Source organism: Aptenodytes patagonicus, chromosome 1 (genome assembly GCF_965638725.1).
Source record: "Aptenodytes patagonicus chromosome 1, bAptPat1.pri.cur, whole genome shotgun sequence".
NCBI lineage: Eukaryota > Metazoa > Chordata > Aves > Sphenisciformes > Spheniscidae > Aptenodytes > Aptenodytes patagonicus.
Genome location: NC_134949.1, coordinates 66,103 through 92,165, shown reverse-complemented (window position 1 = coordinate 92,165; position 26,063 = coordinate 66,103). Strand labels below are relative to the sequence as shown.

The 26,063-nt window shown below is 56.7% G+C and overlaps 1 protein-coding gene across 2 annotated transcripts in view; it reads left to right on the top strand.

The window, feature by feature from the left end:
* The window catches only part of SHANK3 (SH3 and multiple ankyrin repeat domains 3), a 404,972-nt gene extending 388,015 nt beyond the window's left edge, over window positions 1-16,957 (top strand). For both annotated transcript variants that reach the window (XM_076341473.1, XM_076341380.1), the window contains one exon: window positions 16,325-16,957. In XM_076341473.1, coding sequence (XP_076197588.1) covers window positions 16,325-16,868 — 544 coding nt within the window. In that variant the 3' untranslated portion in view covers window positions 16,869-16,957. The remainder of the gene's footprint in view (window positions 1-16,324) is intronic.
* Window positions 16,958-26,063: the final 9,106 nt, after the last annotated feature.

The window sequence follows — 26,063 nt, the reverse complement described above, 5'->3', positions numbered from 1 at the left end:
TGAAGTTTGTTTGCTCTTCTCCGTCTTGTTGCTGCCCCGGACCGGAGCTAACATTCTCTCTCATTGCCTCTCTTCCTGCTCTCCATCTGCATGTCCACGCTGCTCTGTCTAGAACCGCCTCTGGCCTCCGGAGGGTGGGCGAGTTGTGTAAGTGAGCATGTTCTCATCCCATAGCAAACTCACTTTGTCTCCCCGCGCCCGTGCTGGTCCCGCTCCCTGCTCTCCCGCTGCCCCGGCTGGCTGAGAGCAGGCAGCGGCGCCTGCTCTGGCATGTGAGTGTCCCCCTCCCGCCCTGGTGTGCCCCGGTAGCATGTCCGTGTCCCTGTGCTGTGATGTTGTGTGCTGCTGCTCGTAGGTGACAACTGAGGAAATTCCCTTGGGCTTCTATGGGATTCATACTGTGGCCCGGACGAGACCAGTTGCCCCCGTCACGGCTGCCCAGGGGTTCATCCAGCAAGGGCTGTGCAGGGGCAGGGCCCCCTTGGCGCAACTCAGCCCCATGGGGAGGGACCCCAACAAGGGTGGGGCTGAGCTGGCTGCCGCCCCAGGAGGCAGCATCCCCTTTCTGAGCCCCAGCAGCTCCCTCCGTGCAATTGATGCACAAGGCTCCCCCTTCCCTGCAGCTTCATGACTTCCCAGTCATGGGGTGTCCCTAGGTCACCTTCCGGAGTAAAAATCCCATGAGACAGAGGAGGCAGCATCTTACTCTCTTGCTACCCTGAGATCATACAGCCGTCCCAGGCAGGGGTTCAGCTGACCAGAGGGGGGGGCCTGGAGGAGACCAGCAGGGCAGTGCTGCCTTCCGGCAGGTACCTCAGAGCTGCAGGAGCTCCAGCCTGGTGACCCACAGGGTGACTCACGGTGTCTCCAGGGAAGTTACTGTTGGCACAAACTTAAACCATGGATAAGCTTTTACCTGAGACAGCTGTAGGGAAATCAGGGTACAGAAAACTGATGCCCCTTCTCCCAAACTGGTTCATGACTGCCGCTGGAGGAGTCCTTGCTGGCATAGCTCCTTGGCCCACAACCCCAGCAGGTCTCAGTGTCCTTGCTGGCATAGCTCCTTGGCTATGTCCCCAGCAGATCTCAGTTGCTACCAGAGCTGCTGGAATCTCTTTGCAAGCCCACGGCTGATGAGCTGTGTGTATTCACCAGGCTGGACCCAGGCAGTGAGACCCTGAGAGAGGCCATTCCTGTCTGCATGAGGTCACTTGGGCTGAGTGGCAGGATCCCTCTCCCTCGCCAAGAGGTGACCTGCAGGCCTGGGTGGGCACTGGAGGGTCTGAGCTGTGGCACATGCCCCTGATCCAGGTGCCCACCAGACGAATTTCCCCAGTGTGCATGGCCAGCTGTGTGGTCTTGGTTGTGCTTCTTCTGTGTTTGTCTGTCTGTCCTGGTTTTTTTTACCCGTAGTGTGTATGAAACTAGCTAGCTACATCTGTGTCGCTTCCATGTGTGAACGCAACCCCAGAGCCCATGCAGAGCTCTGGGCAGTCTCGTGTTTGATTTTACTTGTCATTTTCTGCCAAGTGCTGAATTTCCAAGTCTGCATCCCCTTCCCAGTGCCCAGCTGGACAGGGCCAGTCCTGGGAGAGCAGAACGGCAGCGCTAGGAAACTCCTCTTGCCAGATGCCCTGTACCACCGCTGGGCTGGCGGTGGCTGCCGTACCACTTTCCAGACAGCTGCACGGATGCCTTCCCCAGGGATCAGGTCTGCTTCAGTCCCAGGCTGTAACACACGGCTGGTTTAAGCAGAGGTGTGGGAGACTCAGAAGCCATCTGGCCCACTTCAGTCCTTCTGGTGGAGCAAAAGGTTGTAGAGCCCCTACATCTGGCCAGAGACAGAGTGCTGCTCTGGCTAGACCTGGGCGGAGAGATTCATGCCTCAAGTTCTGCACAGCAAATCTTGCTTCGTTTGCGTGTGGTCAGCGGTGGGAGGGTCCTCATGTCATTGCATATGCCCATGTCTTCATGCATTCAGTCCTGTTGCTGGTGTCGCAGAGCGTCTTGAGTGTTCGGGGTTGCACCCAGGGGAGATCTGCTGCCCGTGTTAGCACTGCAGGCACTTGGCTCATCCCTCAGCTTGAGGGATGCTGCGTGGCGCAGGACAGGGTGAATTTAGTCTGCTCAATCTGTCTTCTGCCCCCACGTCGTTAGGACGCTGCCCAGCAGCCCCAGTGGCAGCACCAGCTGATCAGAAAGCGTTCAGGGATGATGGCTGGCTGTGCTGAATGGGAGCCGGCTCGTCCCCGTTCCGCTGAGCTGGCGTTTCAGACAATGGCAGTGCCTGCTCCTGTCCAGCACCATCTGACTGACCGTGATTGTCAGCTGATGTTTCCTCTCTGTTGCACAGCCCTGTTTGTATGAAAGCTTTGGACATTGTTTCGCCCGCGCCCAGCATCCCTGCCCAACTCCGAGCGTGAGCTGCAACCACCCTGTCCAGCCCTGCAAGCCCTGAGCACAGCCCTGACGAGGGGCCCGAGGCTGCAGACGGGCTGTGGCTCAGCTCCAGCGGGGCAAGCGTGAATGCATCAGAGTCTTGGCTGGTGCTTTGCTGTGGGCTGCAGCCCCCTGCTCATGCTCAGGGTGCTACAGTGGGCTGCATGCCCCCCATGCTCCCCACCACTCCCTGCACCCCCCCTGCGCTGCCCTGCAGCGGAGGGAGCCCTTGCCAGGAGCTGTGCTCAGCGTGCGAGTGGGCTGCGTAAACACGAGCAGGAGAGGAGAACAGCAGGCACTGCATCTGCCCAGGGCCCATCGCAAGTGGCATTATTCCCATTTGCTGCCTGAAGAGGTTAGGGTTAGCTGCTGTCTTGGTCCAAAAGGATCAGCGATGAACCTGGATATGCAATCCATGCTGGCTTTCACAGGTGCCTGCTTAGCTGAGCACCTTTAACATTTTCTTAGCACAGGTTTTTTATTCCCTGGAAGGGAGCAGTGCTGTAAACCCAGGGTATTTTTAGGGTGCACAAGCAAGGAGGCTCAGTTCTACAACAGGTCTAAGGCACCATCAGTTCAGATGCATGAGTGCTTGCTGCTGGCTGGAGGCATGGGGTTAGCCCTGTGAACGCAATTAGCTGTCTTCTGACCCTGTAGATTAACCTTCTGTGTCATCACAGTTATAACACTGATGGGCCAACGTCCCCTCTCATTAGTTGCACAAAGGGTCAGGCATTCACTGCAGACTGTGGTCATTTTCCCCTGCAACAAAATTTGTCACCTAAAACGTAAAACTTCAGACCTGCTTTCCTCCGCATGTGGTAGAGCTCAGGCTCCGGAACTTGGGCAGCGCTGCCCTGCACGAGCCACAGCGAGAGGTTGCTCAGCCACACGCCCAGCCCGGCGCTGGCACCAGGCAGAAAGCGGAGCCTGTAACCCAGGCTCAGGTTTTAGTTGTCGGTGAGATTTACAAGGCGAGCTGGATCTGAAGGAAAGCAATGAAACGACTCAACTGAACCCTCCGTGTGCAGCCAGCCGCAGTGCCTCTGCCCTGCCCGAGACTCAGGGGACTGTCCCAGGGCTCCAGCGCAGCAAGAGGCAAGCCCAGGGTTTCTCAAGCAACACACACTGCTCTCTTCCTGCCAGTAGCACTCGCAGTAAGCACCATGCAAGCTGCGTGAAGCTGTGTCCCCCGCTCTCCCACACATACTCCAGTGCGGGGCATGCGGTGGTGTCCCCAGGGCTTCCCATGGCCTGCGTGGTGCCCACTGTCGGGGATGATGGGAGAAGGGATGCTCCGTCTTGGCTCCCAGAGTTCAGTGCTGAAAATTGGGAATGGAAAAACAAACACAAACATGCCCTCCCCCAGCTCATCTGAGACCAGCAAGGAACAAGAAATATGAAGAGCCCTGAGTTCTTCTCTTCTGGGCACTTTTTGGACTAGGATCTCACTTCTGAGCCTTTAGGTGCTACCAGGGGCCCATTAAATGACAACTGGGCATCAAATGCCACAGCTCTGCCAGCAGCTTTCACTGTCCCGTCATCTTCTGTGCAGAGGCTGCTGAGCACAGAGGCGCTCTGCTCCAGGTCAGACGCCTGTGAGTGTGAGCCAGGAGCTCGGAAGATAGGACAGGCTGTTCTGACCCCAAAGACAGGTCCTGCTGAAGTTTGTAGGATAGTGCGGTGAGCTAGGAAGGTCAATTAGTCTTTTGAGGTCAGGGAAAAGGCTGTAACAGTGAACAGCAAGAATGACTACTGTTCTGGCTGCAGAAGTGTCATCAGAGAGAAGAGGGAAATTATGAAGTGAAAGGAAAAAAAGGCAGTTTTGAAACAGGAAGGAGGCATTACATTGAGAAGCCACAAAAGGGAATATATCTCCAGGGTTTTCATGGCTGGCTGGCTTTTTTCCAAAGCCATCCTCTGTATTTTATTGGGATAATGTCTTATACACAGTTTGGGAGAGCAAAAAAATAAACAAACCCAGCAAAAGTGCAATTTGCTCTCATCTGACCATGACAGGCTGATACGGGAACTCTCCATAAGAAAGGCACTGCATTTGTAGAAGGACCTGGGGCAGTGGACAGTTCATAGGTGAATGTTGTCCTTTCAGCATCGTGCCAGTTCAGGACTTGGTCTTCGGTTGCACCTTGCACTGCAGCAAAACCCAAAGCCTCAGAGCAGCAGCTTCATCTTTCCGTTATCCAGGCACCAGCCGGGGTTCCCCGTCTTGTCGTGTGTCCCCTCCCGCCCCCACACACACACTGCTTCCCCACGTCAGCTCAAGGAAAAGTCACAAGTTCTCGGCTCCTTTTCTGTCAGTGGCACACCTGCAGGGGTGGGTCCTATTCCCACGCGGAGGAATTTATATAGAGTGAAGAAGAGAAAAACTTATATTTGTTATGAGATGGTAAATGAATAGTAGCAGGAGCAACGGTTTCATCAGTGATACCATCCCATTCGTTAGATCTTCAGCTTTGTCCTCCCATAATGAGGTAAAACAGTGACAATTGCCACAGCTTTCTGGAGTGGATTTTCATACTCTGCTTAAAGTGATTAGACAAGAATCCAGAAAATAATTCGTTAAACCTAGCGCAGCTTCCTCCAGGTCAGTCTGAGATGCTCCTCAGGTGAAAAGAGCTTCAGGCCCCACTGTTTGTCTCTTCAGGCATTTCCCAGAAGTGCACCCAGAGCTGAGTGCTGTGCTTTGAAGGCATCCAGAGTTGGAACGGACAGGTCTTCCCTTGTTGCTTCAGTCAGGTCCGCATCATCTTCCAACCTGACACATGTGCCTTATTTTCCATTCATGTCTGCTTGCCTTTGGCTTCCACGGATTTGTTCATTTTCCTGTCCCCGCTAGACTGCACAGAGTGTTTCATAGTTGGTGGTTTTTGTGCGTGATGGTGTTCCCTGACCATGGGCAAATCCCTTCCTAATTGTCCTCTGCAATGTGGCAGGCCAGCTGGGCAGGCAGTGCAGGTCAGACCAGGGTTCGACCTGTGCTGCCGGGATCTGTTGTGGTGAGTCACGGCTCTGCTGACAGCTGACTGTAACCCACTTAGGCTGCTTCCAGCACCCACCCCAGCCAGAAAGCCTGCCTGGCACTGCCCGTGCAGTGTAGCCGTAGCAGCTCAGCACAGCAGCAGTTTAGGAGTTATTGCCCCGTGCTATGGCATGTAGGAAGTCACGGCTTAAGTGACTTTATCTGTTATTCCATTTTTTAAAAGTGTCTACAGCTGTACTGTAAAGCATTCTCCCACTTGTATCTCCCGTGCTCATGGAGCTTCTGGCCACATCACTGTCCTGCGGTCCTAAGTGTCATCTACAAACTTTGCTGGTCCTACATGATCTGGCATTAGGGTTTATTAAAAACTTGCATTGTTAAATGAGGGTCTCTTGCTGAACGTCCGAATAGCAGCATAGAGCTGGCCTGATTCACACCATTGGTTGCTACTTGTTCACTACTTGCTGCTTAAGCTGTAGGCATCAGCTTTGCCATCTCTTTGTCATCCCCAGTGTCAAGGAAGATGCTGAGTCTGTGCTAGTTCTAGGACTTCTTCCCTTGTCTGCTCTTGAAATAAGCAGAAGGAAGTCAGATCCCGACTAGACCGAGGAAATCTAGAACTTCACTTCTTAGATGTAGAAACTAAAATCTCTCCCCTCCTTTTTCTGCAAAAAGAAAAGGTTTGCATTGTAGCATGGTGTGACATGGATGCTGGAGACGCTGGCTCTAACTAGTCCCCAGCGCAGAGGTGTGTCAGTGGTACACATGCCTTCAGGCAGGGAGGTTTGTCCTCTGTAGACTGTTTCACTGTATCTTCCACTTCTTCAGCGTTGGCAGGTCTGTACTCATCTGGGGACAGAAGTCTTGGTGTGCTGCCTGCATGGTGGCTGAGCACCTCCAGCAATGCATGCGGGATGCTTTGGGTTCCTTGGCATTCCCCTCACCAGACAGAAAGTTACAAGTGGATTGTTTGTGGTTTGTTGTCTTATCAGTGGTTAGACACCGCGATGAGACTTGAGCTGAATGCAACGTGCTGACTCTGAAGACGCTTGGCTCAAGGGAGCTGTGTTTGTTCCACACTCGACACTCATCAGGAAGGCCACTCCTGGGTAGGCAAGCTTGTGCTCTCCTGCCAGCTGCCCCTCTCTCAGGAGCAAAGTCAGCAGTCCTCGTTCCAGACTGCGGTTCAGGAGCTGGGCATCGGAGGCGTAGGAGGGGGATTATTAATATTGAGGAATTTTTTCAGAGCAAGAAGACTTTGGTCTGGACATGTTTTTCAGAGAAAAAATACCAGCAATGAAGAGTAGAAGTAGCTTGTCAGTTTTCATTGTGGAAAAAGGTTAATAGCAGACAGTCAGATATTTTGCAGTAGGGACCCATTTCATTTAATAGATTTATTAATTGTATGAAAACCACTGTGATTAATGAGAATTCATGATTTACAGAAAACATGAAGTTTTGGGGGACATTGAACTTAGAGAGGGCAGTGAAGAACTAGAAGGAAACCAGCCAAGCTAAATGAGTGACCTGTGTGATAGCAGAGAAAGTTCAGTGCTAATAAATGTAAAGAGATGGGCAGCTGAAGGCAAAAGCTAAATTCTGCAGGCCAAAGAGCACAGTCCCCGTGAGTTGTGGCCATCTATCTGATGCTGGCAATGTTCCTGATGCCTCCAGTGTTCTCTGCACCATAGACAGTGAGGAGAGAAAGCTGATACTGAAATGGTGGGGGCTGGCAGGGAAAGTCGGGCATTGATGGTGCTGCAGGAATATGTTGCTGTTTGCTTGCTGCATGTGCACCAGAGAAGGTTGAGGACACTCGCTGAAAGGTCTGTAGGAAGGTCCGTAGGAAGGTCCGTAGAAAGGTCTATCAGCTCAAGCACTCCCTGCATAAAGCCTTGTAGAGGGCTCTGCCACTGGGCAGCAAAAAAGAATGACCTGGAATAATGGGCTTCTGCACATGGTTTCTCATCAGGGCATTTGCTGTTGGCTGATCGCAGGTCTGTGCTGGTCCCCCACAGTCTGATTCACAGACTCACAGAATGGTTGAGGTTGGCAGGAACATCTGGAGATCACCTGGTCCTCCCCCCTACTCAAGCAGGGCCACCTAGACCAGCATGCCCAGGGCATTGTCCCATCAGGTTTTTAATATCTCCAAGGACGGGGACTCCACCACCTCTCTGGGCAACCTGTGCCAGTGCTCAGTCACCCTCACAGTGAACAAGGGATTTCGTATGTTCAGATGGAATTTCCTGCACTTCAGTCTGTGCCCGTTGCCTCTTGTCCTGTCATAGGCACCACTGAGAAGAGTCTGGCTCCATCTTCTTTACTCCCCCCGTCAGGTATTTATACACGCTGATGAAGTCCCCTTGAACCTTCTTTTCTCCACGCTGAACAGTCCCAGCCCCCTCAGTCTCCTCCTGTGTCAGATGCTCCAATACCTTAATCATCTTTGTGACCCTTCACTGGACTCTCTCCAGTAAGTCTCTGTTTCTCTTGTACTGGGGAGCCCAGTACTGGACACAGTACTCCAGGTGTGCTCCATCAGTGCTGGGCAGAGAGGAAGGATCACCTCCCTTGACCTGCTGGCAACGCTGTCCCTAATGCAGCCCAGGACACTGTCAGCCTTTTTTTAGTGCAGCGGCACATTGCTGGATCATGTTTAACCAGTACCTCCAGGTCCTTCTCTGCAAAGCTACTTTCCAGCTAGTCAGCCCCCAGCATATACTGTTGGGTGGGGTTGTTCCCACCTTCTCAGGTGCAGGACTTTGCATTTCCCTTTGTTGAACTTCATGAGATTGCTCTTGGCCCATTCCTCCAGTCAGTCAGGGACGCTCTGAGGGGCAGCACACCCATTTGGTGTATCAACCACTCCTCCATTTTGTGTGATCTGCACAAAATGTTTGTCATCTCCACTTGCTGAGGATACCCTCTGCCCCATCATCCAGGTAATTAATGAAGACATCAAGAGGTTTTGGCCCCAATACCAACCCCAGGGGGTTGTGTACAGCCTCCAGCTGGACTTTGTGCTGCTGACCCTTAGAGCCCGGCAGTTCAGCCAGTTCCCAGTCAACCTCACCTTCCACTTGTCCTGTGCATACTTCAACAGTTTATCAGTGAGGATGTTATGGGAGACGCTTTTGAAAGCCTTTGTTAGATAAACAAAATCTATTGCTCGCCCCTCACCTACCAACCTAGTCACTTGGTCATAGAAGGTACCGGGTTGGTCAGGCATGATTCCTCTTTGTAAAGCCATGCTGTCTACTCCCAGTCACTTTCTTGTCCTCAGTATGTTTGGAAATGGTTTCCAGGATGATTTGCTCCATTATCTTCCCAGGGACTGATGTGAGGCTTGCCAGCCTGTTGTCCCCTGGGTCCTCCCCCTTCAAGACAGGAGTTCTGTGGTGTTACGGCAACTGCTTTGCTGAGCACCCAGACAGTGGCTGCAAGCCAAGACAAGCATCAAGAGTGGGCTGCCACTTGCCAAATATTAGGCTTAGACTAAGCATGTTGGTTGCCATAACAACTCGATGGGCTGCGGAAGGAAAAGAAGAGGGATTGCCTTCTGGATGCTGAGCTTTCTCCTCGTTGATGTCCGAGGGAGCTGAGCCCCGGCACAGGCGAGGTGCAGCTGCTTTGCTGGAGAGCCAGCGTGAGGTGAAGCCCCTGCAGATACATCCATTAGCCTCCTTCTGCCTGAGTGCCTCATGGCTTGCCTTACCCACCAACACCACAGGGTGTCTGGAAGGCTTTCCTGCCTGATGCCATACGGGCTGTTTTCCCAAATGCCAAGTTAACAGGTTATCCACTTGAACTGTTTTGGCACCCTTACGGGCTGCCTTCCTGAAGGGAATAGACCTGTAGTCTGGTCCAAAGGAGCCATCCTTCTCAGAAAAGGAGTATAGAGGTGACCAACTTCTGAGTTCTCCCCAAAATGCCTACCTTTCCACTGGAAATGTTGTCTGGGCAGAATCTGAAGATTTGGGACATTTACCTGGGATTCCTAGGCAGGTGGCATGCTAGTCTGAATTGCTGCACCACCACTGCAGCGGAGCTGTTTCATGCATGGAGGTATAAGTTGATTATACTGTGCTTGTGCAGTACATCGGTTGCTTTTGGAAAACGTCAGCTTTATTGCTCATGCACAATGCAGTTGCTGGGCCCCTTCATAAAGTCCCTGACTCCTGTGAAAGCTCTTTCGGGCAACGTTAGACCAGTTGCACGTGTTCAGCACTTCTGAGCTGTCTGTGCATTGAAGTCCGACATGTGCCAGGAACACAAGAGCTGTACCCGAGGTAACCATGATCCATAGGACCAAGCTGCCTGATTTGTAGGACTTCACGTATAAGCGCTGCCCATAGGTTCTGCATTTATTTCTGCTCAGGAGACTCCATACAGAAGTGTAGCATCCCTTAAAGTTACAAAATTTAACAGTTCTCTCCTGGTTTGCTCATTCTTGTGTTCATCTGAAGAGGAACTCTTCCAGTGCTTCTTCAGCATCATCAACTCTCCAGATGGTGGTGGAGTTACTGCATTGCCTTCAGGAGGGACAGTACATTGGGTACAATTAACCCCACTCGTTTGTATCAGTTTTGCAGGTGTTCCTTCTCACCATCCCTTTGTTTTCCTACTGTGAAAGAGAAGAACTCCAAAGTGGCAGAGTTATCTTCCCTAATGAAAGTGCTGGCTGCACTAGTAGAGTCCTAAGAAAAAATGACAGCAGGAAATTAGATTGCCTTCAGTGAAAACACTTGTTCTCAGTAGTTCTTCAGATAAGCCTCACGCACTGTTGGGCACCCTTTTCCCTGTGGGCTTCCTTTATGGGGATAAGCTTATCCTCTCTTTGGATTCTTTTGCTGAGAGCCAGGAACAAATTTCTTGCCGAAATTCAGTAGTTAAGGAAGAGCAGTGGGTTGGCAAACAGTCCTTGCGAACAGCTCATCAATCTCCCAGTAATGCAGCCCTGTCTGCCACTGGTGCCGTGCACGCTGTTGGAGCAGGGTGGCTGCAGTGCTGCCTCTCGTCCTGGGGGTTCACTGTCTGGGCAGAGCATCCAGCTCTGGGGAGGGAAGGGCTTTCCTGGCTCCTTTGTGACGAGGCTTCACTTGGCCCTCTGGTCAATGGGGCTTCCTCAAGGTTCTGTGAAGAAGCATATTTCCTTCCAGCTTTTGAAACAGGCCCGTACCCCTTCACCAGCCGTCCACCAAAAGAAAACTCATCTGAAAGGAGTCTGTCAGCAAGAGCTGGGGCTCAGGCAGGGGATGGGAAGTGCTGCTTTCCCCTGGACACTGTCTTCACTTACAAAGCAGCATGTGAGAGTGTCCAGTTCGTGCCAGTGAGTTTATGTCCTGTTCGGCAGTTGTGTTATTTCCATGGTGACACGTAGCACAAGTGCTTCTGTATTTTGTTTTGGGGGCTATCCAGAGAGACTTTCCTTCCTTTCTGTACTCCTCCCCTTTGTCCTCCCATTTTCAGGGACAATTCTCATGAGGCAATTCTGGAAGACAAAATCGTTTCAAAATGGGAACTGTAGAGGTGTCATGTCATCTGGGCATGCACCATTGTAGGCAGGAAGCTTCAAAGTGTCCATCTGCATTTCAGGCAAAGAGAGGATTAGTCTCCAACCCTGGCCCTAAAGCACAGCCTGGCCATGGTCACAGATAGCACCAAGCTCTGTGTCGGAGCCTTTGGGTGCACCAAGCACTGATGGAGCATCACAAGAGCACTCTCGTGTCTCACTCATCAGTTAACGAAGGTTGTTCATCACAGGAGGTGAGTCCTTCATGCAGTTCTAATGAAAAAGCAATGGAGATGCTTTTGAAGGCCGGTATGAAAACACCTGGAAGCCAAGAGCAGCAACAGGAAAGACTTGCCGAGCAAAAGCAAAGCATTTCTCTTTGGAGTGATTAGAAGTGCGCTACCTCTGTTGCTGAATCTGTCCTCACCTGTGTTACTCCTGAAGAAATTTGGACTGAGATACAGAGTTCAAAGGAATAATGCTCATCCGTTAGTAACTCATTCAAGAAATCTGCTTTTTAATACCTTCAGTAAAAGTATTCCCAGAAGGCTTAATTAGTTGTCCTACAAATGCATAATCCCTCTTTCTTTGGTTAGAACTTCCTTTTTCATCAAGCTGGTGTTTCTTTGCTTGTGCGACTGCTTCCCATGAGACCTGTTCTCCCTCTTTCCTGATTCCAGTCAGTTCCATGTGTGTGCTGTGGTGCACAAATCAGGCCTTGTCTTCTGCGTCTCAAAAGACTAGTTTTTCTGGCTACACTGAAGAAGCAATCCAGGCAACCGGTCTATTGCTACTGCTGGTGCTGACAGACTGCCACCACCGAGCTCTGCAGGACCCAGGTTGAGAGCTGCCAGAACCTGCATTTCACGTGTTCAGAGGAGACAAGCTTGAAGGCAGCCTTGTAACAGTGATTAGAGCTGCCACGTCCCAACTCACAATGAAACCTGTGACAACCAGCAGTCCCACCATCTCTGGGCTGCTGGTGTTCCAAGGCCCAGCTGGAGCTCCACCAGAAATGGAAAGTGAAGTATTTCATTTTTCTTCTTAAGCTCCCCAGTTACACTGACTTGATGTTGCCTAAAGGAGAAGTGGACAAGGCCGTAGTGCTCATGAAACCTGACAAAGCTGAAGTCCTTAATAGCAACATCCTAAAACGTAGCAGCATTTGGCCTCAGCTTGGCTACAGCTGGCTGGCACACATCTCTGTCAGTGTGTATTCCTCTGGAAAAACACATGATATGCCAACATGAACCTCCAGTGAAGAAGAGCAGTGATCCAGGAAAAAACGCTCTAAGCAGATATTGTCGCTGTGCATAATGTGCAAGTCCTTGGAAGGGATACTGTGCTGAGGTGCCACTTGTGAACAATTGCATCCAGAAAAGCTTAACCTCGCTTCAGAGCAGAATGAAGTGCTTGTGACCAAGTAATTGGACTGATGGCCCATAGTGAAGTCAGCTTCCAGAGCTGGACAGGACATCAGAGACTGGCAGGCTGTCTGCAACGTAATGCATGGTTGGCAGAACGGTGCTGCTGAAGGTGTTGAGAGCCAACTGCATATTGCCCACAGTGCGTTGCACTGACCAAGCCGGTGCTCTGCAGAGGAGAATAGACCTACAGATTACATACACGGCCATCTGCCATGGCACCGTCTCATCATTGCAAGGACATGCCAGCCGTGGAAGCTTGGGCGCACAGCTGATTTCTCGCATGTGGTTCCAGCAACCCTGTTCCCCGAGAGCAGGAATAGCCAACTTCCCAGGCCCTGTAAGCCAACAAACAAAAAAGAAACTGTGCCGAGAGCCAGGGAGGCCTTGCAGCACAACCTGCCACATGATGTGGGTCTCGTGGGACCTGCATCTCCACTGTTGGCAAGGCCCATGCTGCCAGACAGCCATCGTGTGTCCACCACTTCGGTGAGGAGCACACCTGCACAGGGCTGCTGCAGGTCTGGCCCTGCTGCCTCTGCATCTCCCTGGGCAGGGAGGGCTGCCCGCAACACCTCTCCATGTCCCCAGCATCGCAGCATCTCAGCAGATAATTGTTAATTCCTCGTCAACAGGCAGGTGGAAACTAATTTGCGTGTTGTGACAGCAGCGCTGAGGTTGCTGTTGTCTGAGCTATACCTGCATGCCAGTCTTACCCTCGTCTCCTGAAAGAGGGGCAGCAGGAATACCAGAACACTACTGGACAATAAGGCTTCGATTTACCCATTTATGAAGCCTTCCAAATCCTCTGGAGCGATGTCCTACATTCATGAACCCTTTTTGTTTGCAGCCTAAACTCAAAAATGCTCAGGACAAATTGCAGCACTTGTGGGGCAAGTCTCTGCTGTCTGAGCTCACATACAAAATTACTCCATGGCCCAGTTGTTCTTCCTCACAGCAGACCACACAGAGCCTTGTGTGGAAGCTCTCAGCACCCCCTGCACCCCAGAAATTGAAGGACTGCCCAGTATGAAGCAGTGCAGAAGAAGTCTGGAGTCATGAGCACATAGCATGTCGCTGCCCTCTGAAATCCTCGGTGCAGCAACCGTCATTCATCCTGTAGCAAGATTCATTCATGTTTGGGCACAGATTTTGATTTGTTTTCCCAACCATAGGGAAGAGGAATCTTCAAACAGTAACTCCGTATGGCTGATTGCATGCCTTGAAGGTAGGGCCATGGCTTCATCCCCGTGCATTGCTCACACTATGCCCAAAGCACGTCCTCATCCGGCAGTACCACCCAAAATGCCTCGTGGGCTCCCAGCTTCCTCTGAACAGAGCTATTGATTTGACAACCAGGTGTCCTCTTTTGCTATCCAGCGAGCATGTGTTGGTGACCTGGAGTCCTCAGTACCCTCCAGCTTAAGACTCTCTTCTCCTTTCACAGACTCTGTGAAATTTCCCACTCTGTCCCACTTTGGGCAGGTTAAACAAGCCTTTGGCACACCAGGTGCTGTGTCTGCAGCCATTCCTGTTCGCATTTACCTTTCTTGAACACGAGTGACCAGAACTATGCTCAGAATTTCAGATGAGAGTGTAGCGGTGTCTCCTATGGCAATATGAATGCATCCTCATGTCTGTGAGAAATACACACCTTAGATCTTGCAGTGTTTCTCTTTTCCATGGCCATGCTACGTTGGTGCCTCCCAGTCACCCCCTCCTGGCATCTATCAGTAGACCCAGAACTTTGTCTCCATCACTTCTAGTAGACAGCAGAGATCCTTTGCCAGCCCTCTGGGCAGGACGCCGTATTTTAAACTGTTGCTTTTCGTTCTGTTTCTTGTACTGCAGCCCTCAAGGTCATTCAGCTCTTCCTCTTCTGTATTGGCGGAGCTTCCCAAATGTGATTCATCGTCATGCTTCTTTATAACCCTCTTGCTTTCTCTGCCAAGGTGGCAAGAAAATAAGAATAAGAGAAAACATGTTTAAGCTCACAGACTATGAACAGACCTTCATACTTGTGTTAAGCTAATCCTTTCGGAGCCATCTCTCTAAGAAATTACTGGTGCTTATTAACCTCCCAAAGTGTGGGTCTTGTGTGGTGTGTGCATTAGTGGCAGCAGGTCTATGCAGTCAGCTGTACCTTTGGACTCCTGTAGCCATCAACAGGTTTCCAGAAGGTCCATCTGTTCCAGGAGGGACCTGAGATGGGAGGGCAGAGCTTGGAGGGTGGCAGGGAAGCAGAGGAACCGTACTGCGCTGGGCTGCACGCAGGGCACCATGCAGACAGCCCAGAGGACTGCTTGTTTGTTAACCGACGTCACACCCAGCCTACAGCCAGAAAGGTGCCAAGGAGCTGCAGTTCTGTTGCATTTTATCGGTTAGTCTGGAGGACAAGCAAACTGACATTGCTTGCCCCAAATGAGTGGTCATGGACTATTTAGCAATGAGATAACCAACCCAGCCCCGGTAATGCCGTGCCTCTTGGCCCAAGGCTGTGTAGCCCCGAAGCAGCGGACCCTTCCTCCCCTTCCTCCCCATTCACGCTCGGTCAGGGCTGCAGCACTTCTGCTGTGGGAGCATCCAGGCCCCTGAGCTGCCGCAGGACGTGGGCCCCTGTTGAGAACCCTCCTTGGAGCTGAGACCCCGCCAGCCTCAATCGGAGGCTATCACAGAGCAGTGACCAAAGCCCTGGGGTGGGTTCAGGGTGCTGCGTTCGCTTTCACTGCCAGGACAGAGAGACTGCACGGGAGCCCCAGGTCCCTCCCGGTCAGAGCCCCGTCCCCAGCCGCAGTCAGCAGTGGGTGCTTATGGGAGGAGACCCCAAAGCAGGGCATGAACAGAGCCGGGCCCAGCAGCGTGCCTTCCCGAGGCCTCCCAGGCTGAGGCACTCACCCAGCTCATTGCGCTCAAAGGACTCATCCTCCATGATCTTGCCGTGCCAGGTTTTAGATCCCTTTCTTTTCTCATACCCAGAGTACTTGTTTATGCTAGGGGAGGCAATAAAGGCAAGAGGCAAGGGCAGAAGGAAGGCATGCTTGCGGTGTGGTTTGTCCCACATCAGAGGCTCTCGTAGTGGTGAGCAGGTAGAGCCAAGTGCTGCAGGAGGGGCTGCCCCCACCCCCTGCCCAGCTCCATGGCCTGTGCCCACCACGTCGCAGGATGCAGGCCAGGGAGGCGGATGTGGCATAGCACAAGGGGAAGACCAGTCCAGACACCTCTGGGCTGCTTCAGCCCACACTAACGAGCTGACCACCGTCGGGTGACGATCAGACCCTGCTGCCTCCATCCTTGGGGTGGCGTGACGGTCCTCCCATCCCCACACCGCTCTCTGGGGAGATGGCCGAAGGTTCCCTCTTGTCCCAGGAACAGGCTCTGCCCCGACGGGCCAATGTGCTCAGGAGCGCTGGTTTGCTCCAAGTCCATGGCGGGACCTGAGAGCACGCCGACAGCAGTGTGGTTAGTGAGGGGAGACTTGGGGGTCCCCGGTGGGAGGTGGGGCCGGTGGGCATTGATGCAGCTCTGCCACAGCTTCTTGCTGACCAGCTGAGGCAGGGAGAGGTGCAGGGTCTTCAGCTGCAGCAAGTCTTTGCACCCAGCGGGCTGCAGGGCCACCTTCCTCCCTGGTAGGTCTCGATGGGCTTCAGAGCTGTGGCAGCTAGGGCAGGTTTGGCCGGGAACCGGAGATACTGGAGATACTTGCTCGAACCTCTTCTACCTCCTCTGGAACAGCCCTGGCAGGGCTTGCAAGAAAGGCTTGGCTGAAGTGCTCCGAGCCGTGTCCCCAGCGCTGCAGAGCCCCCTCCTGTCTCAGGCTGGCCCAGCCCTCCAGCGGCCCCCCCCCCCATGTATATTGTGTGTGTGCTCCTGTGTCTGGGGACCTCCGCCTCACCCCTGCCCTCTGCTCTCTCTCCTCTCTCTCTCGCTGTACCGTTCTTTCTGCAGACTTTTCAGTAGTTTAGGAGAACTCAGCACCATTTCCCAGCGGAGCTCCGGGACCACCTACACAGTCCGACCTGGCAGTCGCTACCCTGTAACCCGACGTACCCCCAGCCCCGTGAAGCCGGCTCTGGATCGGACAGAGCCCCTCAGCACCGTCCGGCCCTACGGTCTGACCCCTCCCACCATCCTCAAATCTTCCAGCCTCTCCATCCCACACGAGCCCAAGGAGGTGCGCTTTGTGGTGAGGAGCGTGAGCGCCCGGAGCCGCTCCCCATCCCCGTCCCCCTCTCCAGGGCCGCCCCTGCACACCCTCCACCCACCTCGGCCCTTCATGCAGAAACCCCTCCACCTGTGGAACAAGTACGACGTCGGGGACTGGCTGGAAAGCATCAATTTGGTGGAGCACCGAGACAAGTTTGAGGACCATGAAATAGAGGGCACGCACCTGCCTGCCCTCACCAAGGAGGACTTTGTGGAGTTGGGGGTGACCCGGGTCGGGCACCGGATGAACATTGAGCGGGCACTCAAGCAGCTGGTAGACAGCTGACCGTGCCAGGCAGCGCTGGCCTCTTCCAGAGCCACCACGGGGGGTGGGGGGGCATTTCTACTAGACTAATAAAACCCACTTTGATTCTCTTTCTATTCTGAGCACTGCACTGAAGGGCGTGGAGCCGAGGGGCTCCCGCCCGCTCCCACACCGCCCCGGCGTGCCACGCACACGCAGACCCCGCTCGGCCCCGCCAGCCCCGCGACGCCTTCGGGACAAGGAATGTTGCATGAAATACATCCTCATTTCTGTTCCTCCCAGAGAGTCTGGCCTGTATATCGCTTGATGTGCTCTTCCCCAGGGGCGTCGCTGGTGGCCGGAGGGGCCGAGGCACCACGTGCTGCCGAGCCCGGGCTCCCCGTGGTCGAAGGGCAACACCTGGTCGGGGTGGGGAGCGGGGCAGGGCCAGTGGTGCAGTGAGGAGCTGAGCCCCAACTAGGGAAAGGGCTTCTGCTGTAGGCCAAGTGCTGGCCATGTTGCCCAGGTGTGACAGGCAGGGAGACGCCAGTTGGAGCGTGGCAGGGAGGCGAGCGGGCCGGGCGCGTGCCGCCGGGCCACATCTCGGGCAGGTAGGGGCAGCCCCCGGTATGGAGACCCTGAGCTGCTCTGAGCCGGCAGGTGTGGTGGAAGCACGGCAGGGCAGGGGCTGCTGCAGGAGGCAGGCAGGGCCGGCACCGGTGCTGGTGCTCAGTCCGTGTTGGGAAGAGCAGGCAGGAGGCACCACGGCTGCAGTGGTGGCCCCAGCCGCGTGCAGGCTCTCCCCGCCGGGGTCGGAGGCAGCTGGCCGAACCGGGTTGTCCTGCCAGTGCTTGGAGGGAAAGGGCTCCAGCACACAGAGGTCTCCGTGGAAGGGCAGTCCCAGCACGGTGGCTGGGTGGATGCCTGCGGTGACGCCCAGACCTGCTCCCTCCTGCGCAGAGTCGCCCCAGGGAGCAGCCAGCCTTGCCGTAAAAGCCAGAAGAGCAATTCCCGCGTGAGAGACTAGCCCTGGACTCTGTGCTGCTGCTCTGCCCGTCACCCTTGGTTGCCCTGGTGAGAGAGGGACTGAAACCGCATGGATAGAAGCATGTTTGGGGATGTCAGAGGGAGGCTGGTGGGGAATCCAGCAGAAAATGCTTTGCCAACGTTCCGGGGGGGGGGGGGGGGGGGAGATGTTTTATTTCCTCTTGGTTTGAGGTCTTGTTTCCAAGGGGGACACGTTGATGGATAATATATAATCTCCGTGCATTTATATAGAGAGCAGCTGATGATCTACAAGAGATGATATTGAACTACAGGATTCCCACTCCGTCCTAGTCATCCTTATTTTGCATCTTTTTAATCAGCTATATATTTGAAAAGAGAGAACAAATATCTATATATCTATATCTATATCTATAGCCACCTGATTTTGTTATGATTTTACTAAATCTATATATCTCTAGACTTGCTGAGATGCTGGCGAGGTGGTGCCTGCACCCCTCCCCTGGGACGCCCATGGCTCATGGGAGTTTTTAGCGACTGACTGAATGAATGTTAAAGTCTTTTTTAAAAAAAAAACACAAAAAAACCCAACAGTTCCTTTCAGACACTCTAGATTTTAAAGATTTAGAAACACAAAACAAAACTTGGTTTTTGGGACACACCGAGTCTTCCACCTCCGCCAGGCAGAGACGCACGGAGCTGGCGCTTCCACCACCCCCCAGAACCTGGCGCCTCTGGCAGGCACAGGGCCCATGGCATCAGGTCCCCCTCCCGTCTCTGCTCCCAGGGAGCAATCGCCACCATCACGCCCAGCGCTCGCACCGCGCTGCCACCGGCACAGCCCTGCGCAGGCACCGCTGGCCCAGCCACAAGGGTCCCAGTGGGGCTGCTCCTCTGGAGCGGCCGTCGGGAGCGGGAGAAGGCCGGCATGTGGGTCCAGCAGCCGGGCTGGCTCCCACCGCACCGCTGGGGAGCCCAGGGGCTGGCGGTGTCGTGGCAGCGCTCTGTGGGGGCACCGGGGCAGCAGGGCTCGGCAGGAGCCGCTCCGTCACCCAACGGCTTCAGGGGAGCCGGAGTGACACAGGCCAGCCCCGGCGCTGGAGGAGGTGGCGTCCCTATCCCCCAGCGTGGTGCCCGGTGCCCCACGTGCCCCTTCCTCGCCGCACCGTCCCCCGACCTCGCCCTGCCCTGGCACGGGGTGGCCAGGGCTTGGCCAGCTCGGGAGGGGATGGCTTGGTGACCGGTGTTCCCAAAAAGCTGAATCCCCTACGAAGGCATTAACTCTTCTGGTGCTAGAGGGAAGGACAAGGAGGTTCCTTCTGACCCTCACACATCTCCAAACCTTTACAACCTTCAGCCAGGGAAAAGGCCCAGGCCCAGGGCAGGGGCGGCAGCCCCTTCTGTGCACCAGGCCCTCCCTGGGATGGATCCTGACCTGTGCTGGCACACCAGGCCCTCCCCGGGATGGATCCTGACCTGTGCTGGCACACCAGGCCCTCCCCGGGATGGATCCTGACCTGTGCTGGCACACCAGGCCCTCCCCGGGATGGATCCTGACCTGTGCTGGCACACCAGGCCCTCCCCGGGATGGATCCTGACGCGCTGTGGCGCCGTCTCCTTTTCCCTGAGCTCTTGCTGGGCACGTGCCCAAGCGGCTCCATCCAGAGCTCTCTGGAAGCCACTGGGCCCTGGGGGTTTGCAGCCTTTCCCCCTCCCCGGGCACCATCCCGCCGCTCCCAGCCAGGGCAGGCGCCCGGGGATGGAGCGAGGGGCTTTGAGCTGGATCTGTGAGCAAACAGCCTGTGCTCCACACCCCAGGGTACCCCGGGCCTCACGCCCCATAACCTGGTGAGCCAAGAGGCATCCCAATCGCGATAGCAGCCATTGCGTCTGCCTGAATCCACCGCCTGCTTTACCAGGTGTGCCATTGCACCCCATCAGGCATCACCCAGCCCCGTCTGTGCCAACGCTGCCACTGTCCTGCATGACCTGGTGCGGGATGCCGCAGACCAGGTCCTGCCCCTTCCGCCTCCCTGCCCCGTGGTCGCAGCTGAGCCCATCACCCTCTGCCGCCACGTACCCCACCCCTCTCCATTTGCCCCGCTGGGCCCCCCACCATGCGCCCTTCCATGTACCTGGCACCTTCACCCCTCCTGTGCACCTCCTGCCTTAACCCCTCCTGCATACCTCCCACCTTCATGCCTCGAATCTGCCCCACCAGCCCCTGCACACCTCACCTGCGGCCAGCAGCATGTGCAGCCGCACGCACCCACCTATCGCCCTGCACCCCAGCTCAGCACCCCTCCACCCCCCTCACCCTCCATTGCCCAGGCTCCAGCTCATTCACCCATGCTGGCGTTACTTGGCACCCTCCAGTCGCAAGGGCTTGCTGGCACGCTTCGGCACAGATGGGGATGTCCTGCACCAGAGACGTCCTGTGCCACCAGTGCGGTTGCGCCGCTCCTGCCAGCACAGCCACTGCTGCTGCTGCTCTCGCATCCCCTGGCCTCCGCCCTTCAGAGGCCCCCCAGCTCCGGCCGTCCGCTCGCCTCATCCCTCCACCACCTCCCGCACGCTTTGCAGTGCCCGTACCCACAGTGCTCACAGACACACGGCCATGAACCGAACTCGCCACTTGTCCCCTGCAACCAGAGCTTGTCTCACCCCTGCGACCGGACCTTAGTTCTCCAGGCTGATGCTGCTTCTTCAGCTCCGTGCCTGGCAAAGCAGCACCGGCACGTCCCGGGATGCCAGTGAGCACCCAGCTCCTCTGCACCCCTGCAGGGACGCCGCATGCCGGGCCTGCCACCGCGCAGCCCCCTGAGGAGGCCCCACTGCACACGTGGGCCTGGGCACGTCCCAGGCTGTCGTGCAGCCTCTTTCCCAAACTGTAGAGCATCACGATTTCCTAGGAATTCATTTGGCTGTTTGTTCCTCGTGCTGCTTTTGTGAGGCTGCTCTGGAGCGTCCTGCTGATGTGGAAATGCTTGTTCTCAGCTCACAGTGTGCCACAGGGGACCTGTGCCTGTTGTCTGGCTGGCTTTGGCCCCTGCTGCCGCATGCTTTGCACAGCCCCCGGCTGTCCCCACTCAGGCTCCATCCCCTGGGTCCCCTGGGGCCGGCTCCTGCTGCATGGGCATGGCAGGTACTGGTGGCCCCGCAGAGCAGCACCCACCAGCGCACGCTGGGTGTCCACACACCATGGCTTGGCCGAGCCTCTGCACCACTGATGGCTCGTCCCCGGCTGCGCAGCCCCGCGCCCGGCTTGGTGCTCCCAGCGCCCCGCAGCCCCTCTGCACGCCCCAGCCCTGCCCAGCCCTGCCTGCCAGCCCTGCCCGCCCAGCCAGCTTGTTCCACCGCTGCCCCTTTCACCTCTTCCCCTGATGTGCTTCATTCCCATTGTGCTTCTGCCTCCTTCCCCATCTCACCTGCAGGTAACGGAGACCCCGGCAGCCTTTGGAGACCCCGGTGGCCCTCAGAGACCCCGGCGGCCCTTGGAGACCCCGGCGGCCCTTGGAGACCCCGGTGGTCCTCGTGCCCCAGTGCAGCCCCATGGCCCTCAGCCGGCAGAGCTGCCCCATCTCCCCTCGGGGTGGTGGGCGGCTCTGCTGAGCGCTGCTCCCAAGGAGCCGCTGCAGCCCCTTGGCGCGACCCTCCCTCCAGCCCCGCGCGAGCCCCTCAGGGCAGCCAGCGGGCGCTGCTGGTGGAAGTGTGACAGTGTGTTAGCCTGAGTGCAGGCTGCTCGGCGGGTTCACGCCGGGTGAACCCAGGGTCTCTGCCCCTTCTGCAGCTGTTTCCGGGGCGACCGAGAGAGACCCGCCTGCACCCGCCTCTTGCCGCAAGAGGCCAGAAGTCTGCAGAGCGCAACTTTTCTGCAGAAAGTTCGGTCTGGGACCAGGAAAGCTGGACGCCTTCTTGCCATTTCTGAGGAGCCCTCCTCCTCCACCCGCAATTCCCCCCACTGCCCTCAATCCTCTTGCAAGGGCTGGAAATGGTGGATGCACCGCTCTGCCCTGGTGGAGCCGGCGGCCACGCCGCCCTGCTGTGCATCCCAGCTTCCACCACGAAGCAGCTGCAGCCGTACCTGTGTTGGCAAACACTGCGTGATCCCTCCTGCAGGACAGCGGCCGCGGCCGTCGCTCCCAGGGACACCACGGCTCGTCCCAGTCAGGCGTAACACGAAAGAAGGCAACTTCCAACCACGCTGCCGCGCCATTGCCCCCATCCCAGGGGCTGCCCGGGTCTGCCGCAAACCTGCTCCCCTGCCCCAGCAGTGACAGCTTCATCCTCCTCATCTCCCTCCCCCCAAGAGCTGCGCACTCCCTGTCCCCCCACACCCGCCATGGACACACGCACATGGCAGAGCCAGACGAGCATGGGCTCAGGGCTTTGGAGACAGCACCATCCCCGGGCAGCACCAGGGCCACCGGGAGAACGTGCTTTGCTTTGGGGTGGTGCCTGGGGCACCGCAGGTGGTTTTGTGCCAGGAGCAGCCGCGGGCTGGTGCCGAGGCCCCTTCAACTAACTTGCTTGTCCCTCCCCAGCTGTAGACAGCCCGCTCCCACCCTGTGCCTGTCTGCACCCCTCAAGCCCACCCAGCTGGGGTGGCAGCAAGGGCACTGGGTGGCCACATCCCACGCGCCCTGCTGGCTGCGCAGCCTGTGCTTCATGGTCCCGCCAGCTCCCAGGGCGGCCACATCCCCCGCACCCGCAGCGCCCAACCAGGGTCAGGTCACTCGCCCCAGCGGCGTGGTGCCCAGCGGTGCCTTCACCGGGGCAGCCAGGTTGCCCGAGGGCCGAGGTCTTGTCCCATGGCCATCTCCAGCCCCCCCAGCAGAACCATAACCCCCCTGCTAACGCAGCTGCTGCTACTTTACTTTTATTTTCTCAGCTGAAGCAAAGAGGATTTTCCCCAGGTGTAGATAGCGCTTTCCTGACTCTGTATCTATTCTGGCTGCATTGGCATCTCCGCTCCAAACATCTCCAGACCCAGTGAGACATTTCATTTTGAAAAGCCATCCAGAAGAAGGCAGAGCGGTAGCGGGCGAGAAACCGACCCCACGAGCCTGCGGTGCGGCTGGCAGCAAGCGCCGCACCCCTCGGCCGCGCCGTCCCGGTGGCGCCGGGACCGGCCGTGCGTGGCGGTTACTGTGATTCTCATGGCTTCTCAATGACTTGGGTTATCTTCTGTAAAAAGGGATACACTTTTTTTTGCTTTGAAGGGGTTTTTTTTTAAAAGTTGTTGGTATTTTTCCTTTGTCCAGACTAACGTCATCAATCCCTGTTCTCCATCAGCTCCTGTCTGTAATTCTGACTGTAAAAGAAGAGAAAACAAAACCCAAAGCACTTTGTTCCTAGTGGTGAAGAGCTTCGCCAGCCAAAACCATTTCCAAACAGCGACAAAGTGCGGCGCGGTTTTCTTTCTGTCCGCCCGTGGGCAGCCCTCACTGCCGCATGCATGTGTCACCCGCGGAGACACCCCCGCACGCCCCCGGGCGCGCGCTCACACCCACTGCATGTGCATATACTGGCTCCCGCCCTCGCACACACGCGTGCGACCACATGCGCACGCACACGGCTCGAACATCCACACTCTTGTTTCTTACCCAGACGGACTCACCTGTGGGTTTTTGTTCTGTTTTTAATTTTACAGGGTCAGTTTGACTTCACCCTTATTTTGTATGGATTTTTGGAGGAGATTTCTCCTTCTCCAGAGTCATGGAGGTGTGGCCATTCGCCTCCCGCCCTTGACGTTGTGATACACATACCCCACAGAGATCTATGTTTCTTATATTATATTATTATTATTATTATTAATTATTATTATTATGTAATAAATTTATAAGAAAGCTCTGCTTTGTTCTGTGGTGAGTCTCAGCTCCAGCAGCCCCCAAACTGCGGCTGCCGTCCAGGACCCCTCCACCCCACTCCACGGGGGATGCACCTGCACCCCAGGCACCCCAGCCATGGGCAAGCATGGGCAGCCTGCCTTCCTGCCCACTGGGGCTCCTATGCTCCCCTGGGCCCAAGCCAGTGGCAGGGATGGCAGCAGGAGGAGTGGGGCTGGGCAGGGGCAACGTCCCGCTGCACTTGGGGGGGGGGGGGGGGGCCAGGGCCACTCGCTGCTCCCCAGGGCTGCTCGTCTGCGCAGGGTGGTGTGGGATGGACTTGCACCCATCACCCTGGTGCCCCAGGACTCCCTGGCTGGCCGGGGGGCAGCTTCCCGGGGCTGGTGCCCTGCTGCGGGAAGCTGGGCTCTCCCCAGGGCCGCCGTGCTGGGCTTGGCTTTGCAGGAGGGGGTGGCCCTGGAGCTGGTGCAGTGCTGTGGGCACCCTTGCGCTCCCAGCCCTGCAGTGACCTGCACAACCAACATCCCCTCCCATGCTGGCCTGTCCCTTGCACTGTCCCACGCCTGACATCTGGGGCTCACCCCACAGGACCAGGGCCAAGCGGGAGCCCCGGAGGGACAGATGTGCTCAGGGCAGGGTCTAGCTGCAGTGCAGAGAACCCACGGCCGCAGGGCTGGCAAGCAACACCGTGAAGCCAGCCGTGGTGGTCTGCAAGGGAGTGTGCCAGCGGCTACAGCCCCGCAGGCTCCCGCCCATCCCGCCCTGCTCACAGGGCCCCACCACCCCTGGGGACTGCAGCCACCACACCCCGACACCTCTGCCCATGTCCCTCCCCAGCACCAAGGCCTCTGCCATGCCCTGCCCCGAGGTGCCCTGCCGAGCCATGGCCAGGCCCCCGTTCCCAGGATGGATGGGCTGCTTGAGGGGCTGGGAGCACTCGCCATCCCCAAGGCTGCTGTGGGACTGACTTACCCAGGCAAAAGAGTCGCCCCGAGCTGTGCTGCTGCAGGGCTGGGGCCACGCCAGCTCTTGGGAGCGGTGACGCCAGTGCAGGCCCCACAGCACCTCGTGCCAAGCATTGGGTGTCCTTGGGGACACTCATTCCTGTCTCGTCCCCAGCACTGTCTCTTGCAGCTCCTGCTGCAGCAGCACTGGAGCCGCAGGCGGGACAAGCCAGGACCCCATGGAGCCGCTGCCGGTGCCCATCTCTGCCCATGCTGCCCTGTGTCTGGCTGCCTGCCCCATGGGCAGCGGCTGTGTTTGGGGATGGCCCCTGCTCCTGCCAGCCTCCGGGCAAGGTGCCGGGGACTGCTCCAGGGCCACCTGTGCCAGACAGACACATCCGCCTGCCTGCAGCCCCACCGGGGCCCCGGCAGAACCACCAGTGCCGAGTGATGCCTCTCCCCAGGCCAGGGCCCAGTGCCACCGTCCGCAGGCGGAATGGGGCCCAGCGGGGCTGGCAGGCCGGCAGTGGGGGCAGAGGCATGGGGCAGTTACAGCAGCTCCCGCTTCCCGGCAACGGGGCACCAGGGTTCCCGGGTGCGGGGTGCCAAGAGCTGAAGGGGGCGGACACACACGAGGCCTCATTCGGTATCTGCAGCTGCTGGCGAACCTGGACTGTGGTTGCCTTGGGGGAAAAACAGCAGCCGAGGGAGAAAGAAAGGGGGGTAAAGGGCTGGGGAGGTGCACAGCATCCAGGGGGGACCCCCAGCTGAGCACCCCTGCCCCAGGCAGCCTCTCCAGCACAGGAGGCATTATGGTCACCCCAATGACCCCCTGGTTTTCCCCAGGAGCATCACCCCCCACACTGGCGCATGCTCGAGCTGCTCAGCAGTGGTCTGGGTTTGGTGGCGTTATTGGCACTGATTGGAATATGCTTAAATAGATGCAAATGCTGCATAACGATCGGCTGCTGCACCTGGTGCACGTCTGCTACCTGGAGAGATTCTTTGGGCAATAAAGTGACCGTTATTCACCCATTACCTGCCAGCTCCCACTGGCAGAAGGAGCCGAGGGGCTGTGGGGTTGGGGGGGGGGGGGGCGGTGGGAGGGAGCTGCCACCCCAGCTGGGGGCAGCAGGCGAGGGGGCAAAGAAGGGGGTGATCCAGGCACTGGGGACAGTTGTGGCCGCCACGGTTGGGGCCACACCATGAGGGCAAGAGCACGGCCACCTGGCCAAGGCGCTGCCACAGCAGCCTCCAGGCACGTGCCAGGGCTGGGCCTCCAGCACAAGCCCCAATTGGCGGCACAGGGAGGGGGGGGACGGAACATGCTGCTGGGCCGTGCGGCTCCGCTCCTGACCCCAGGGTCCAGGACGGTGCCAGGAGCTCGCTGGCCTCATACCCAGGCACCTTCTCTAGGGCCCATCCCGCTCCTTGGGGAT